The sequence below is a fragment of the Lepidochelys olivacea genome (genome assembly GCF_965140295.1).
Source record: "Lepidochelys olivacea isolate rLepOli2 genome assembly, chromosome: 11".
Taxonomy (NCBI): Eukaryota; Metazoa; Chordata; order Testudines; family Cheloniidae; genus Lepidochelys; species Lepidochelys olivacea.
Window position 1 is genome coordinate 21451802 of NC_140421.1, and position 18395 is coordinate 21470196.

At 38.5% G+C, this 18395-nt stretch overlaps 1 protein-coding gene across 1 annotated transcript in view; it reads right to left on the reverse strand.

Annotated features, from left to right (window-relative positions):
* Nucleotides 1–18395, reverse strand: part of LRP1B (LDL receptor related protein 1B) — a gene marked incomplete at its 5' end in the record, with an annotated part of 885246 nt that overhangs the window by 198250 nt on the left and 668601 nt on the right. Inside the window, one exon of the mRNA XM_084642729.1 lies at nt 17285–17484. Within this exon, the coding sequence (XP_084498855.1) occupies nt 17285–17484 (200 nt within the window). The remainder of the gene's footprint in view (nt 1–17284; nt 17485–18395) is intronic.

The following is an 18395-nucleotide window of genomic DNA, read 5'->3' on the forward strand; positions in this document are numbered from 1 at the left end:
CTGCCAGGCTCAGATACCACAGCATATGTCCCAAGAAGAAGTTTTTGGAAAGTTTTTGGAAAGCGTAGGGGACAATTTCCTGGCGCAAGTGCTAGAGGAGCCAACTGGGGGGGGGGCGCTTTTCTTGACCTGCTGCTCACAAACTGGGTAGAATTAGTGGGGGAAGCAAAAGTGGATGGGAATCTGGGAGGCAGTGACCATGAGTTGGTTGAGTTCAGGATCCTGACGCAGGGAAGAAAGGTAAGCAGCAGGATACGGACCCTGGACTTCAGGAAAGCAGACTTCGACTCCCTCAGGGAACGGGCCAGGATCCCCTGGGGGACTAACTTGAAGGGGAAAGGAGTCCAGGAGAGCTGGCTGTATTTCAAGGAATCCCTGTTGAGGTTACAGGGACAAACCATCCCGATGAGTCAAAAGAATAGTAAATATGGCAGGCGACCAGCTTGGCTTAATGGTGAAATCCTAGCGGATCTTAAACATAAAAAAGAAGCTTACAAGAAGTGGAAGGTTGGACATATGACCAGGGAAGAGTATAAAAATATTGCTCGGGCATGTAGGAATGTTATCAGGAGGGCCAAATCGCACCTGGAGCTGCAGCTAGCCAGAGATGTCAAGAGTAACAAGAAGGGTTTCTTCAGGTTTGTTGGCAACAAGAAGAAAGCCAAGGAATGTGTGGGCCCCTTACTGAATGAGGGAGGCAACCTAGTGACAGAGGATGTGGAAAAAGCTAATGTACTCAATGCTTTTTTTGCCTCTGTTTTCCCTAACAAGGTCAGCTCCCAGACTGCTGCGCTGGGCATCACAAAATGGGGAAGAGATGGCCAGCCCTCTGTGGAGATAGAGGTGGTTAGGGACTATTTAGAAAAGCTGGACGTGCACAAGTCCATGGGGCCGGACGAGTTGCATCCGAGAGTGCTGAAGGAATTGGCGGCTGTGATTGCAGAGCCATTGGCCATTATCTTTGAAAACTCGTGGCGAACCGGGGAAGTCCCGGATGACTGGAAAAAGGCTAATGTAGTGCCAATCTTTAAAAAAGGGAAGAAGGAGGATCCTGGGAACTACAGGCCAGTCAGCCTCACTTCAGTCCCTGGAAAAATCATGGAGCAGGTCCTCAAAGAATCAATCCTGAAGCACTTGCATGAGAGGAAAGTGATCAGGAACAGCCAGCATGGATTCACCAAGGGAAGGTCATGCCTGACTAATCTAATCGCCTTTTATGATGAGATTACTGGTTCTGTGGATGAAGGGAAAGCAGTGGATGTATTGTTTCTTGACTTTAGCAAAGCTTTTGACACGGTCTCCCACAGTATTCTTGTCAGCAAGTTAAGGAAGTATGGGCTGGATGAATGCACTGTAAGGTGGGTAGAAAGCTGGCTAGATTGTCGGGCTCAACGGGTAGTGATCAATGGCTCCATATCTAGTTGGCAGCCGGTATCAAGTGGAGTACCCCAAGGGTCGGTCCTGGGGCCGGTTTTGTTCAATATCTTCATAAATGATCTGGAGGATGGTGTGGATTGCACTCTCAGCAAATTTGCGGATGATACTAAACTGGGAGGAGTGGTAGATACGCTGGAGGGGAGGGATAGGATACAGAAAGACCTAGACAAATTGGAGGATTGGGCCAAAAGAAATCTGATGAGGTTCAATAAGGATAAGTGCAGGGTCCTGCACTTAGGACGGAAGAACCCAATGCACAGCTACAGACTAGGGACCGAATGGCTAGGCAGAAGTTCTGCGGAAAAGGACCTAGGGATTACAGTGGACGAGAAGCTGGATATGAGTCAGCAGTGTGCCCTTGTTGCCAAGAAGACCAATGGCATTTTGGGATGTATAAGTAGGGGCATAGCGAGCAGATTGAGGGACGTGATCGTTCCCCTCTATTCGACATTGGTGAGGCCTCATCTGGAGTACTGTGTCCAGTTTTGGGCCCCACACTTCAAGAAGGATGTGGATAAATTGGAGAGAGTCCAGCAAAGGGCAACAAAAATGATTAGGGGACTGGAACACATGAGTTATGAGGAGAGGCTGAGGGAGCTGGGATTGTTTAGCCTGCAGAAGAGAAGAATGAGGGGGGATTTGATAGCTGCTTTCAACTACCTGAAAGGGGGTTCCAAAGAGGATGGCTCTAGACTGTTCTCAATGGTAGCAGATGACAGAACGAGGAGTAATGGTCTCAAGTTGCAGTGGGGGAGGTTTAGATTGGATATTAGGAAAAACTTTTTCACTAAGAGGGTGGTGAAACACTGGAATGCGTTACCTAGGGAGGTGGTAGAATCTCCTTCCTTCGAGGTTTTTAAGGTCAGGCTTGACGAAGCCCTGGCTGGGATGATTTAACTGGGAATTGGTCCTGCTTCGAGCAGGGGGTTGGACTAGATGACCTTCTGGGGTCCCTTCCAACCCTGATATTCTATGATTCTATGAAGAAAGTCCAGGATACACACCTTAACATACTTAAAACCGCCTTCACCAAACAAGGACACTTCACCACAGAAGTAGATTGCATCATGGCCACCCAAATACCCCAAGAGAACATGCTTCAATATCGAACCAAAAAACCCAAATCTATGACTACACACCCCTTGTTGGTACCACTCTAATGGAACCCATACGGGGTAACATTAAAAACAATTACTACCCACACTCAATGGGGATCACATTCTGAAAAAAAATTACCTGAACCTCTTCTGGCCTTCAAAAAAATCTGCCCCCAACCTCAGCATGCTCATCATCAGAAGCAAGCTCACCACAGATGAGCACATACCTACTTAAAACAGCACCAGACCTTTCCATAACAATCGATTAAAAACCTGCAGACATATATTCACTGCTACCATGATCTATACCCCACAACACACCTTTCAAGATACATGAGTCCTACACATGCCTGTCACAACATGTGGGATACCTCAACCAATGCACTACTGTCCAAATAACAACTATATGGATGAAACCAGACAATCACTATGCTCTCAAATGAACTCACACAGAAAAATGATAGAAAAAACACCATATCAACCATTGCTGAACATTTTTCACAAAATGATCATTCCATATCTGACCTCTCAGTCTTAATCCTGAAAGGACACCTGCATAACACCTTCAAAAGATGAGCCTGATATCTTAAATTCATAACTTTGCTAGATGCAAAAAATCATGGACTAAATAAAGACAATGGATTCATGGCTCATTACAACAATCTGTAACTCACTAACCCTCCTTTGTCCTATGACTACAGAGATGTTAACTGCCCACATCACCTTGAATGGTCTCTTGCAACATGTGTTAACAGCTTATGCTTAACAGTCTGGTCCACCTTGAATTTAGCTGTGACACCCTGAGTACCTTTCCCAAACCTGAAGAACTCTCTCTCTTTCACCAGCAAAAGTTGGTTCAGTAAAAGATATTACTGCACCCACCTTCTCTTTTTGAAGCATCTAAAATACTTTTTTAAAAAATAATATTTTAAACTCAATTTTGTGCTTCTGAAGGGCAATGAATTGAGAGCTCTGGAAGCCAAAGTCCTCTTATTATCCTCAATACCAATCCAGGACAAGTGAGAACAGTGCCGTCTTCACCATACTTACTTATCTATGTGCATAAACCTAATCAGAAGTATCACAGGAAACATAACTTGCACTAACTGGTGGTTTTATCATCGGTCTTAGCTCAATGTTCAAAAGCTGAATGAGCATGGAGACTCTCAATACTTTAAATAGACCATTGTACATCCAGGCTAGAAAGGAAAGCATGTTTACAAGTGACAAGCATGGGCAAGCTTGTATTGCTACTGCCTACACTCTCCACAACATATGGATACCTAGAGAACGTCAGTCTCCAGAACGAAAAGGAGTACTTGTGGCACCTTAGAGACAAGTACTCCTTTTCTTTTTGCGAATACAGACTAACACGGCTGTTACTCTGAAACAAGTCTCCAGAACTAAATTCAAGAGCATTGAATTAGAATGGATGCTCCGTTCAACTGACTCTGGTGTAAAATGCAGTCTCCTGAGTGCAATATTGTTTTAATTTCAGTCCTTCATGCTTGATATTCATGATGAGTAACTGAAGTTCCTGATGGGGAGTCTCTTCTTCCAAACAGGCGCACATGTGATTAGACATTCCTGACATCCAATTTTTTAAGTGGAGTCTCTGGCTGTTGGAAACTCCATTATGCATGACCCCGGAGTCCCACTGTCATCTAAATGTATGGACAAGTTTTTTTCACAATTTATAACACATCAATGAATGAACTAAGGAAGACCTCACAGCCTTAAGTGTTTCAGATGGGCTCTTCACTGGTTGATAAGATCCATAGCCAGACAATTCTTTTTATGCCAACCACTGGCTTTTTTTGGTACTAACCATTGTTTGAATGTGACATCAAGAAAGCTCCTATTGGCCAGGGTAGAACAAGAAAAATATATAAAACCAGAGGGTGTTTTTTCAATGCGATCATACTTCACACTTATGCTGAATTAGCAGATTTGAACTTCTATTTGCTACATAGGCATGAGTGATGACAAAGTATCTAAAGCAGTGATATTCAGACTGAGGCAAGTCGCTCTTTAATGTGTCACTTGAAGCTCTGTGCAGCACATGATATTAAAGCATTTTATGATTTAATTATAAGCCAATGAACATAATTAACCAATCAGGATGCTTTTACTATGTTATTAACCAATTGTAGTTGATAAAATAATATTCCTTGGATCAGCCATTTTGCTGTAAATATAATTATAATATATATACATATATATAAAATGTTCTTACAGCAAAATGACTGACCAAGTATATATATAAACTAAATATTTCCCAGTCATACTATTTAAATATGAATACATAGTACTATAGTAAATGAAACAATGAATTCACTCTACCGTGGATCTTTTGGGTAATGTTGATCACTAATTTGGCTCCTGAACCTCTGAGTATCACTGATCTAAAGCATCGAAGAAGACAATATTATGGACAATTAATGTGCTCTGGAAATTTCAACCATAAAGCAACTATATACTTTTAATGGACTTCTGCAGTATACTGTATTCATTGCCCTTCCGTGGCTTCTTGATCTGTGTTTTTCCTGGATTTGTGTAGCCTGGAAGGCTATAGACATTTTTTTGCTTCTTAGACTATAACAGGGTTAAAAAAAGAATTAGATAAATTCATGTAGGATAGTCCATCAATGGCTACTAGTCGGGATAGGCAAGGCTGGTGTCCCTAACCACTGTTTGCCAGAAGCTGAGAATATGAGACAGGGAAGGGATCACTTGATGATTACCTGTTCATTCCCTCTGGGGCACCTGGCATTGGCCCAGGGCTGGATTACCCAATCGGCAGACTAAGCACGTGCTTAGGGCACCAGCAAAAAAAAAAATGATATTTGATATTTCAAAAAAAGCATCGAAGTAGTGATCATGGGAAAAATCAGAACTTTGTTAGACTTCCTTACACTCCACTCCACACTCTTCCCCCGTTTTTCTGTTCCCTTTTTATCCCCACCTAAACCAGGGGGGTGTGCTACTAACGTAGATCGAAATAATGCGAGGAAATCAGATCCTGTCGTGTATAGCAATACATTTTTGTTTTATTATTGATATATTCTTCTGAGTTATGTGTACTTGATTAGTTTTTTCTTATATATATATACATAAAAATAGTATACATTGTATAATTTTTTTTAAAGTTCCGATAACTGAGAAAAGGGGCAGATTGAAACGTAACCAACTGAGCGGAGCACAGAAACAAACTGGCAGAAGAAAAGAAACAAAATCTAGTGAAATTTTCCAAAATCTTTCAAAGCTGACATCATTTTTCAAAGCAAATCCATCAGAAGCAACATCTTCTCTCAGTAGCACAAACATCGTTCCAAAACCTGTAGATGTTTCAGAGACTGACCCTTTTTCTATTGGTGAAACAAACACCATTCCAGAACAGATGTGTCAGAGATTGCAACTGATCATCCTACTCCTGGTGGTAAAACAGACATTGTTCTAGAAGGTGTGGATGTGTCAGAGATTGAACCTGCTCATGCTGTAAATAATAGGAGAAAAGATCCTGGTATGTGGGTTGATTTATAACATTCCTCAATTTGAAAAGCCACACTGGTGAAGAAATGGCAAATCAAGTACTGCATTATCTGTGCCAAGTTTACAAAATAGATTTCTCAAAGTGCAGAGGTCAATCTTATGACAACGCTGCCAACATGTCAGGGCGTTATCAAAGGAATGCAGAAGAAGCTTTTAGAACAGAACAAATATGCCATATTCATACCATGTGCTGCACACTCTCTCAATCTTGTTGGCCGCAGTGCTGTTGATTGTAGTCCATTGGCCGTAAGTTTTCCCTCAACAGTCCACTTACATTATACATTTTTCTCTGCCTCAAAACACCAATGGGCAGTTCTTAAAACATATTTGGCTAATGATCGTGTGTTGAAATCTCTAATACTCGCTGGGAGGCACATGCAGTGGCAACAAGTGCAATTCTGGAGTCCTACTCAGAGATTGTGGATGCATTAGAAAGCATAGCTGAAGACTAATCACAAAAGGGAGAAACTATACGAGAGGCAGAAAACATTGTAAACAAGATGCAAGAACTAGACTTTGTACTCATGTTGACCATGTGGAATGAAATTTTACAACACTTTTACCACACAAGTCAAGCTCTCCAAAAAAAAAAGAATTGGATTTGAAAACATGTGCAGACCTCTGTTAACCATTAGCAGACCACTTACACACTTTGAGGAATGATTTCGAAAGATTTGAAGACATATCAAAAGATATCCTACCTGACACTAACTACAAAGAAGCCCAGTCCCTCAAGCGAATCAGGAAAAAACAAGCAAATGATAGCAGTGCAACAGAAACACCATTGAATCCTAGAGACAAATTTTGCGTATCTACTTACTACACTATAATTGATACACTTGAAGCTCATATGAAGAGGAGAGGTGAAGTGTACAAAGAAGTATCAAGTAGATTTTCTTTTCAAAACGATATGGACTTATCTGAAAAACAATATTCACAAGGTTCCCAAAAGCTAGTTGACTCATACCCTGTTGACTTGAACATGAATCTCTGTGGAGAAGTACAGCAGTTCCACTGTTATATGCACGCAAAATTTAATGAAACAGGAAAAATGAAATTCAGTCACATTGATCTTCATGACACAAAATATTGAAAGACAGAATACAATGTGTATTTTCAAATGTAGAGATCGCACTACGTATTTTTCTAACATTCATGATTACTAACTGCTCCGCAGAACGCTCTTTTTCTCAGCTGAAAAGAATTAAAAAGCCTCAGAGAACAACAACGTGTCAGGACAGACCTGGTTCACTTTCCCTATTGTGCATGGAACCGGACATGTTTCGTCAAGTCAGCTTAGATGAACGTATCCATAATTTTGCAATCAGAAAATCTAGAAAGAAGCTATTTTAATTTCAGCATCCATGTAAGTTTTGCATCATTTCAAAAAATAACATTTTATTTTATGGTATAGTATTGTTTTTATTTTGAATTACATATGGTGGGGGGGCACCATAATATTTTCAGTGCTTAGGGCCACTAAAGGTCTTAATCTGGCCCTGCATTGGCCACTGTCTGAAGACAGGATACTGGGCTAGATGGACCTTTGGTCTGACATATTATGGCCACTCTTATGTTCTTATGTTATTGCCTTCAGAGAAAATATTGTAATCAAATCAACTAACAACTGACTGTATCAACTGTTAATCAAATGAATAAATAAAATTTAAGCAATTCACAAGTCATATCTAAACAAAAGCTGTGCAAATATGAACATACAATTTAATATAAATATTTTTCCAGTGACACAAAGGTAAGGCATGAGTGAAGTTGTAGCTATCAGACATTTCAGAAATGGCAGTTAATTTCAATTTATTTTACTGGTTGAGAAACGTTTCTGTAGTAGATAAATTGTATTTTGCTTCTTTTCATTAATTTTTATTATGTTGTAAACAGAGCATCAGCACTGTTTTAATATAATAGCCTATAAAATCTACAGTTTGCATGGAATGTGAATGACAAAAAATGAAGAAAAAGAATCATAATGCAATACTGAAATCTAGTCTTTTTGATGTAGGCTTTTTGTTTTCTTTTTCCTCTCCAGCATTCTGTAAGGCTCCCAAGACCTCAATCAGTGACAGCTATTCATTTATCTGCATACACTGGTACAAAAAAAGTCTTTTCCTTCTTATTTTTTCCCCTTACAGTGAAACATACTCCCTTTTTCTATCTAACGTTTATTTCAAAACATTTGATAATGATGCCCAATTGGCCATCCATTAGCAAGAGATTAACACCTTAATTAAACATAAAACTACATTACAATAATATGAAGCATCATATCTAGACCAACAAATGCACGGATAGGAATTAAACATTAATTAGTTTTGGCCATAATGGAAACAAAATTAAAAAAAATGAAATGTTTTCATTTTGATATTTATTTTAAAAAACACAAAAATGGGGTACACAAAAACCCAAAGCTAAACAAACAAAACAAAAAGTCAATCTGTTTTTCATATTTTCCAGTTTAGTGGCAGAACAAAAAAAAAAAGAAAAAGAAAAGAAATCAATTATCTTCGCTCCAGTAATTAATCCATAGACAAATTCACATGACAGACAACTTCTCTTTCAGAGATGTTATGGTCTGCCATTCCATAGCAATTTTATTTACTACATTTAATTTCTTGGTTATTAAAATATTTGCACCTGAATACTCCAAATAACCCATTACTTAGGGATGAATAGCTTTCTATTACTATAAGAACTCATACAAACCACACTGTTTCTCTCAAATGAACAAATCCCAATTGTTTACAATTGGTTTAGTTTAAGGGCTGTTATGGTCAGAAAAGTGATGATGTATTACTCAACTGTGCACACTGGTTCACTGTCTTACTCAACTAATTTGCTCCTTTTGAGGATTCAGAGTTCAATTTGTTAATTTTACTCCTTTTTACACCACTTTTCACAACTCATATACTGAGGAGAAAGTGAGTTAAATTCCATTACTGCTCCTGCACCACCAACAGCATTATCATCTCTGATGTCAGAGTAACAGCCGTGTTAGTCTGTATTCGCAAAAAGAAAAGGAGTACTTGTGGCACCTTAGAGACTAACCAATTTATTTGAGCCACGAAAGCTCATGCTCAAATAAATTGGTTAGTCTCTAAGGTGCCACAAGTACTCCTTTTCTTTTTATTATCATCTCTGTTCCATCAGCAGAGAACTCAGACTGATAAAGAACCCAGTTTGATATTGAGATCCTAGCTCTTTTTATTTGTAAAGTGAACATAGTGGACGTAGAGTTATTGAGAAGCAATGAACACTGAATCCCACAATACCATTTTAGTCACTTTTTAGAGTATAACTGTGTTTAAGGCCTGGTCTACACTAGAAAATTAGGTTTAACTACATCAGTCAGGTTGTGAAAAATCCACACCCCGAACAGCATAGTTAAGCCATCGTAGGTCCTTGTGTAGACAGAGCTAGGTCGGTGGTAGAATTCTTCTACCAAGCTAGCTGTTGTCTCTTGGGGAGGTGCATTACCTGTGCTGTCAGGAGAACCCCTCTCGTCAAAGTAGGTAATGTCTACACTGATATGCTATAGCAATGCATTTTAAGTGTAGACAAGTCCATAGAGACTCTAACTCAGATTTTTGTGACCCAATTCCCCACCACAAGCTCCACTTCTAACTCTGATTGAGTGGCTTCCAGATTTCCTCTCTGCCAACAATGTACATGCAACTCTCCCCCTCTTCTTATAAGCCACCCTTATCTCCTTACAGATCTACACAACCATCTCTGCTTCTCTGTTGGGTCTTGAACAAATCCTGTTGATGATTCCAAAATGCTAATTTCAAACTTCTGTATCATCATATATAATTTCATTTAAAGCAACTAAATGTAAACTGTTTTCAAAGATATTTTCATTCACTTATGTTTATGAACTAAATATGTGGCTGTAAAGTATACTGGGGAAAGGGTAGATTGTAATAATAAAAAGAAAAAAATACTTATTGTTGTAGTCCAACTAAATTTTATTTATGAGTTTTGTAGAATGTTTTATTATTGATTTTGTAAGGCTAGAGACTTTCAGTGATTAATATTTTATATATTAGTCAATATTACTTTTACTACATTTAAAATCTTATCTTAAAAATAAAAAACCCAAATCCTGCTTAATGAGCATAACAAATTGTTTAATCACAGTAACTAAAACCTTGATTCCTAAATATATATGTGTATGTATGTATTAACTAATATTGAAGACTGAAATTAGCATTTTGGAATGTAATTTGAAACTTGAAAAGGTTGCAATTAAAATGTTTCTATTTAATCATTTTAATACCTATAAAACACACACTCCCATTAGGGAATTGAGATTTGAATTGCACAGTAAAGTATATTTCCAGACAAAAAACTTTGTTAAAATGAGATTAAGATTCAGATTACATCTCAGTAATCTAAACATTAAATAAAATAGAAAAAATGTCAATTTCCCCCCCAAACAAGTACTATAAATCAAGAAATTCAAAGATAAGATGAAATTAAAAAAATAAAATAAAAAAAACCTCTAAACATGTTAAGGTATAGAAATGCAGTTATGGCACCTAAAATAGCTAAAATAACCTAGAGTGGAGGAGGAAATGAAAAATGAATCTGTCTTTAAAAATTATTTAAAATAAAATCTAGGACTACAAACATTTAAATGACTTATACCTAAATGTATGGTTACCATATGATGTTTACACTTATGTTACCTACTTTCAATCTTAACTGTTGCTTAAATAGGTTTTGTAGGGAATTTCTTTTTTCGCTTTAGAATTATTTAAAAAATTATGCATGAACACTGTACAAAAGAATGATATCTTTAATGGACTGAAGACAGACTAACACGGTTGTTACTCTGAAACAATATATATATATATATATATATATATATATATATATATACTATAGAGGAATTTGTTACAATTTTGTAACTATGGTTGTGCCTGGGTTGCCATTATAAACCCTATTTTCATACTTCCCTAACTTTTCCCATAAAGTAAGATTTTGTCTGCAAATGCTTGTGCTTAAGTTTAGGAAGGACAAAAGGACCAGAATTTGAACTCTGATAAATGTAAAAGTCACCAGTGAAATTCCATGGATTGATGGCATTATACTGGTGTAAAACTAACATAATGAAAACAAACCCAGAATATTTCTTCCTGTAATTACAAGCTTCTATAATTAGTAGTTTTGAAATTACAGGAACTAAACTGTGAACACCTTTCAAATTTAATATTTCTTCCCCTGCTCAGAAATAAGAGAGTTTTTAGGCCTAAAGATTAGGAAGACCTGTTTGACGTAGCCAGGTGGCCAACGGAACGGGAACCCAAATGATTACTTTTCTAAATTCCTAAATGTTTAAAGCTGGTATAAATAAGCCATTTTAGTGCTTATCCAGATTAATGCTCAAATGAATGCTCAATGATTTAATATGCATAAAACTTGTGAGTGCTAAAGCTTTACATTTGCTAGACTCTAAGATAGTTTACGTAATCAACCACTAAACTTTAAGTATCTGTGTAAAGTTAGTAGTGTCTCCATTGCCATGAAGTTCTCCTAAACTCCCCAAGATCCCTAGCATACTTGGTGTGTCAAAACTCTCAGTACAACTTCTCTCCTACCAACCATAATGTACACAAGAGGGGGCAGTCACTGATATTTCTCACCTGCAAAGATCAGGAACTCTGCAGGAGAGGAAAGCATCAGACATTCCCCTCTCCTAGATAGTTTCTAAGATCTGCAAGAGAGATGAGTGTGTTTTACCTGTTGGAAAGTTGTTACAACCCGTGGCTAGAAGTTTAAAAGAAGAGTAAACTGGGCTTAAAGACCAAGTTTACAAGATTCAAATTCTGTCAATCAAAAGCAGCCAGGGATGGATTAAAGTAAGCCAGAGCTCTAGGAATATCACACCACAGGATCTGCCTGTGGCCCTGCACCCACACTATGGTGATACTGAGGGAACCCTCCCATCCCAGAGAGGCAGAGACAGCAGCAACATGGAGCACTCTTCCTCTTGGGAGTAGCAAGGGTGTAAAGAAAGGGTCTTTCTTCTTTCACTAGAAACATGGGGTGACAGCAGAGGTCCACACAGTATTGCACTGACTGGACCTGCTGCACACAATATCCTCTGTTGAGGTGGTGCTGATAGGGCCCCATGCAGGAATGAATTTTGAAGTTAACACTGAAAAGCATGGGTGAGTTCACACCTGTTGTTTCAGGCTGTCTGCAGACTCAGGCAATTGTTACTACATTGTATATGTGTAGTACACATTTAGAATCTTTTCTTCATAACCATGAGGCCTAAAAGCTCACTTTTTTCTTTTTAAATAAAAGCTCAGATTCTAGTGTAATCTAGTCATTCTAGGAGCTGGGGACCTAGTCACAGACCTACAGTGCCTATGCCTTAATCCAGCCCTGAGGACTATAGCGGCTGCCTCCCCTACATCCTATAGCACAGTTCTATTTTTGGATTGCCATCAGGAACAGAGGACAGGAATATGAATGGCTGAAGAAGTGAAAATGTAGAAGGAGAATTGTGAAAACCCATGGGTCAGCGATGAGAAAAGCTGCTGAGGTGCTGTGCTATGGTGATAAAACACTTCCAATGTTTACTTGGAGGGAACAGTTTGGGTGCCAAAACAGTTTCAGTCGCTTCTCTGACCTCTGTGGGCACCATTTAATCTACTAGCCAGATCCCAGAGCAGAAGATTCTTTCTGTGTGTGAGAGAAACCCCCCATCCCCCAAAAACAACAACCCTACTTTTCTATCTTGCCTCATAAAAGTGGAATTAGAAAACACACATTAATCCTAAACAAAAGAAATCTGATGAGGTTCAATAAGGATAAGTGCAGGGTCCTGCACTTAGGACGGAAGAACCCAATGCACAGCTACAGACTAGGGACCGAATGGCTAGGCAGAAGTTCTGCGGAAAAGGACCTAGGGGTGACAGTGGACGAGAAGCTGGATATGAGTCAGCAGTGTGCCCTTGTTGCCAAGAAGGCCAATGGCATTTTGGGATGTATAAGTAGGGGCATAGCGAGCAGATTGAGGGACGTGATCGTTCCCCTCTATTCGACATTGGTGAGGCCTCATCTGGAGTACTGTGTCCAGTTTTGGGCCCCACACTACAAGAAGGATGTGGATAAATTGGAGAGAGTCCAGCGAAGGGCAACAAAAATGATTAGGGGTCTGGAACACATGACTTATGAGGAGAGGCTGAGGGAGCTGGGATTGTTTAGCCTGCAGAAGAGAAGAATGAGGGGGGATTTGATAGCTGCTTTCAACTACCTGAAAGGGGGTTCCAAAGAGGATGGCTCTAGACTGTTCTCAATGGTAGCAGATGACAGAACGAGGAGTAATGGTCTCAAGTTGCAGTGGGGGAGGTTTAGATTGGATATTAGGAAAAACTTTTTCACTAAGAGGGTGGTGAAACACTGGAATGCGTTACCTAGGGAGGTGGTAGAATCTCCTTCCTTAGAGGTTTTTAAGGTCAGGCTTGACGAAGCCCTGGCTGGGATGATTTAACTGGGAATTGGTCCTGCTTCGAGCAGGGGGTTGGACTAGATGACCTTCTGGGGTCTCTTCCAACCCTGATATTCTATGATTCTATGATTCTATGAATATTTACTGAATTAAAGTTTTCTACTAAACATTCACAATAAAACTATTTTCCAATTTTAAAATTAAGTTGCTAAAGGAAAATAATAATAAAGAATACAATTCACCAACTCTTTGAGTATCCAATGAAAAATAACCAAATTAGGGATTTACAAAACCTCACTACCCCTTGAATTACTAAATCATAATTTGCTTTGCAGAAATTCAGTTTTAAGTTCTCAGTCTTAGTTAATACTACAAACATTATTGTCATTTTTTAATTTAGATCTTTACACAAAAAACTGACTGTTCAGTGTTGACTGTTCAGTGTTGTAACAGTAAGAAGTGTCCTGGTGAACCAAAAGCCACATCCCACATTAGTCTCAGAAAACTTTCTTGTATGCATTTTCCAACATCCTCAACAGAGGGCTCACCTTCTGTGGAAGGGATACTCAGAGACTTGAGTTCTGTAGGAAGAGCTCAGAGTGAATGGTGAGAGTAAAATAATTTTGAAGGTAGCACATTAGGGATATTCCTCTCTCTCTCTTTTCTGCAAATCTCCTATGATCCACAGATGGAAAACTCAACTCATATGGACCTTAGAACATGAATATGAGTGAGTGTCCACTAGGGTTCATAACCTCTCAACAAACCTTAGGTAGCGCTCTCACTTGATCCTTTCCAACTCCTCTGTAGGAATTAGGAAGTCCCTAGATTCTCAGACAAACTCTATGATGCTTGTAGGATGACACCAATACCCCCAAAATGGTGTGTGTGCTTTGGAGGACAACTTACTCCCTTCCACAAGATTGGGGAGGCTTTATCTTCAACACACCAAGGCAGTGCTGTAAGCCTTTCATCAAGGCAATTTAGCCATGTTGGGAGGACTGTTAAGTGTGAAACCTACCAATTAATTTGACATCTGCTGGAAGGATGAAGTACTCTCAGTCCCATACTTCCCTTCTCTACTGGCCTTGCTGTGTTTGCACATGTTCCCCTTCTGCACGTCTTTGCAGCCCTCAGTTCTGCATCCAATACTCTCTTCCACAATGGACTTCCCAAGCTCCATCTTGTTTCCAGACCATGTCCCAGACCTCTTGGAGATGTGAGGTGGTCAGAAAGAGGTGTGTCCTTTAGGAAGGTCTGCCAGAAGTAGCACGGGTGCATGCTAGCAGGGATTGGATAGGCAACTGATCAGGGAGGCATTCCCCTCCTCAACTAAAGTCACTACACTTATTTTTTTTCTCTCCTACTTTCCTTTCTCAGGACAGAATCTCAGAAAAAAAAATAGAAGATTTTTGTTCATTGGTGAACATCTCTTTTTAAATATCTCCTAATTTATAAATGTCAAGTACGATTAACCTGAATTCTGGTGGAAATGCTCTAATTTCCCTCACAGGCACACCACGTGATTTATTTAAACTTTGAGGCATATCTCCAAGAAGAGCTATAAACTCCATTAAGCTACAGACTTATTCATTTTTTAAAATGTAAATAAACATCTCTAACAATCATCTGGCTCCTCATTTTAAGTCTATAAGAGATGATGTGCTACCATGACACTTTTATTTAAAATGTTAATAAAATTTTTAAAGTAAGAATTTAATGAACTAATCTCTGACCCTGTGTGCTCGATCTCATTTCCTCAGTTTTATCTTTCTCCTCATCATCATTGTTTTCACTATAAAGTGACAAAAAAGAAGACATTATTGAAATATGGACAACCTAAATATGGATGGAGTGCAAAAATCTTCTATTTTCTTTAATTCTGGAAGAAAAATTCTACTCTCAGTGTTACTTGATCCCACCACCAACTCTCATCTCTTCCTTGGTCCTGCTGGCATCTCCTTGGGTCTTTGACCCCCACAGCCTATGCAACATAGGTCATGTAGCACAGGCCCCTTTTGCCTATGCCTTATTAACCAAGACAAAATTGTGGGGGAGGTTATGTTCCAAAACCTCTTTTGCCTCCTATGCCTCTTTCTAGGATAACAGGTGCCTTTTCTCCGTGGGGTGAACTTTCCACACATACAACCACAAATTTAGAAACAGAGAGAAAATGGATAAAGTGAGAAAAAGAAATGGTTTGCCTAACATACTTAAATTTACACTTTACATAAGATAAACTAAACAAGGCAATCTCAGTTTAAGTTACTGAAAGGAAAGAAATGCTTGCATGTTCCAAAAAGTACTTTTATGCTCTGACCCTAGTGTCAGACTTCTAACCTCCACACTGTTCCGAGGGGGGAGAGAGAGTCCTCCCTTTGCAATCATCTAAGTTTTCCCACCCTTCCACCCCCCATTTTGGGTATGGCCTTTCTGAACCCATCTCCCATCATCTAGGGTAGACACTCCTAGGAGCCATCTCCCATCATCGAAGTTTCCCCAGTTACCTATACATAAAATTGAGTTTTACACTTATTGATTCTCTAAGGCTTTGCCTAGGCAAAGCCGAACATGTGGCCAAGAGAGGATACAACCATCTTTGATAGCTGCCTCTGAAAAGCTTAACAACCCTATATCCAAAAGAATGTAGTTCAGTGACTCTTACTTGTGCCTGGCAAATAGAGTACTTTCTGATTGGCCATATCCATTACTCATTGAGGAAAGTAGTTTTACCTGACTGGATGGAGTTTTGCTAAAGCTTATTTTCAGCCCCTCAACTCTCTTGGTTATTAAATATTACTTTATTAATAGACATATTCAGTCTGTCACACTGAGCTCTAGAGCTAACCTATCCCTTTTTTAGGCCAGTATTTCATGTTTGAAGATTTTAGAGTAAGATCTTTGGGCAGAATCAGGCTTTATTATAGAAACTAAATGTTATCTTTAACAATGGAAAAAATACTGCCTCTCCTTAATAATTTTCTTCCTAGAGACGATGTAATTATGTATACCACAAGGCAGCAAACCATTTGTGACAACAGAGCTTTAAGGGTAACATTTCTATGTTAATAAATAAAATGCATTAAAAAACTATTGCTTAATTCAACCAAGAAAAAAAAAGTCTTACTATTGAATAATGTATTTGGACTATTAAGAAAATTCAGTCCCTATTTAGAATTTTTGCTTTCTTTTGATAAAAGGCATTTTTCACAGATATGAATTGCTGCACATTTGCATGTATTAAAAAAATGCCAAAGAGGCTTTCCTAAGCCATGGAAGGAATACAGAAGATTGGCAGGAGTAGGGATTTTGCCCTGCAGGATTCATGTTGGCAGCCAACATCTACAACAAATTCAGTGTTCATGAGGAGTAATCTAACAAAATATATGTGTTGGCAAAAACAGAGGAAATAATGAAGAAATACAGAAATAGAAACTTACCTTTTTGATCTTGTCTAAATTTGGTTAATACAGAAGGGGGAAGAATACGGTTTTCTTTTCAGGAAGTATCATTTAGTATTCTGCTTAATGATGCAAACAAATTCTCATTCTGATTCTTAAAATACTTACAAAAAAGCAAAATATGTAGCTTTGTCATCTTGCAAAGCACAATATTCTTCACATTTAGATTACAAAAGTTTTTTTTCCCCAATTAGTATAATACACCTTTAATTAAAAATAAGAAATGTCAAAAATTGCACGTTTACAGCTGTTTGACCAACCTTTATGTCTATGAAATCCATCCATGTCAGCAAACTCAATATGATTTTCATCAGCCCAGTAGAGTCTACTATTGACATAATCTATTGTAAGAGCCATAGGTCTGGAGATCTGCGTTTCTATGACAACAGTTTGACTGGTGCCATCCATACCAACACGACCAATGTGAGGATACTCACAGCAATCAATCCAGTACAAATATCTAGGAAAACAAAATCAATAACTGTTTTATTTACAGCTGCCAAGGCACTAACACATAGCAGCTAATGTTTTAAAATGTATTTGGTTGGTTTTAAATACTATTCAGGAATTATTCCATAGTGCTTTCATGCTCCAAGTTAGCCCTTTTGAGAGGTTTTTTCTTTCAAAGAAAATTTTACAACTTCACAGCTTGAAGTATAATATTTAGGTGTATGAGTTGCCATGATAGAGATATTGATGCAGTTTTGCATCTGTACTTAAAGCACTAAAGGAAAAGCTCAAAATGGGCTATATATATGTCTAGATTGATTTAGGATTGCCACCCTTAAATTCTGAAATATCATCATGATTTTGCTAAGCTAGTCTCAGGTCCTGCAATAATGGCAATAATGTTATTGCCAAAAGAATTTCAGGTAGGTAAAATATCATAATACTGTATTACAATGCCAATTTTATACACTAATTTCACCGATCACAGCATTATGATGAAAATGACATCCTTTCATTATGGGCAAACTCCAAAACATAGCAAGGATGGCACACTTGCCAAGATTAAAAGAGGAGAGAGTATTGCTGGAGAAATGTATGTTTCTTAATTGGCTGAAAATGAGGGAATATCACATTGGGTGGGGATTTTGTTTTTCCTTTCTTTTTCTGTTGATTGTGAATACTCAGCAAAAATGCCTGGCACATGTTACACTTAAAGATGTTTTGTTGGTATACTAATATAATTTATCTTTCATGAGCTACTGACCCACACAGAGGGTGAGAAAAAAATGTAGTTATAAGATTGTGGACTCTAAAATGGGGATTTGAGTACAGGGGGTTCTATTGTATTGTTTACTTATTTCAAATTCATGGCATATGTAGCTGTCTCTTCTCTTCTGTAGGCTGCAAACACCTGACCTTTAC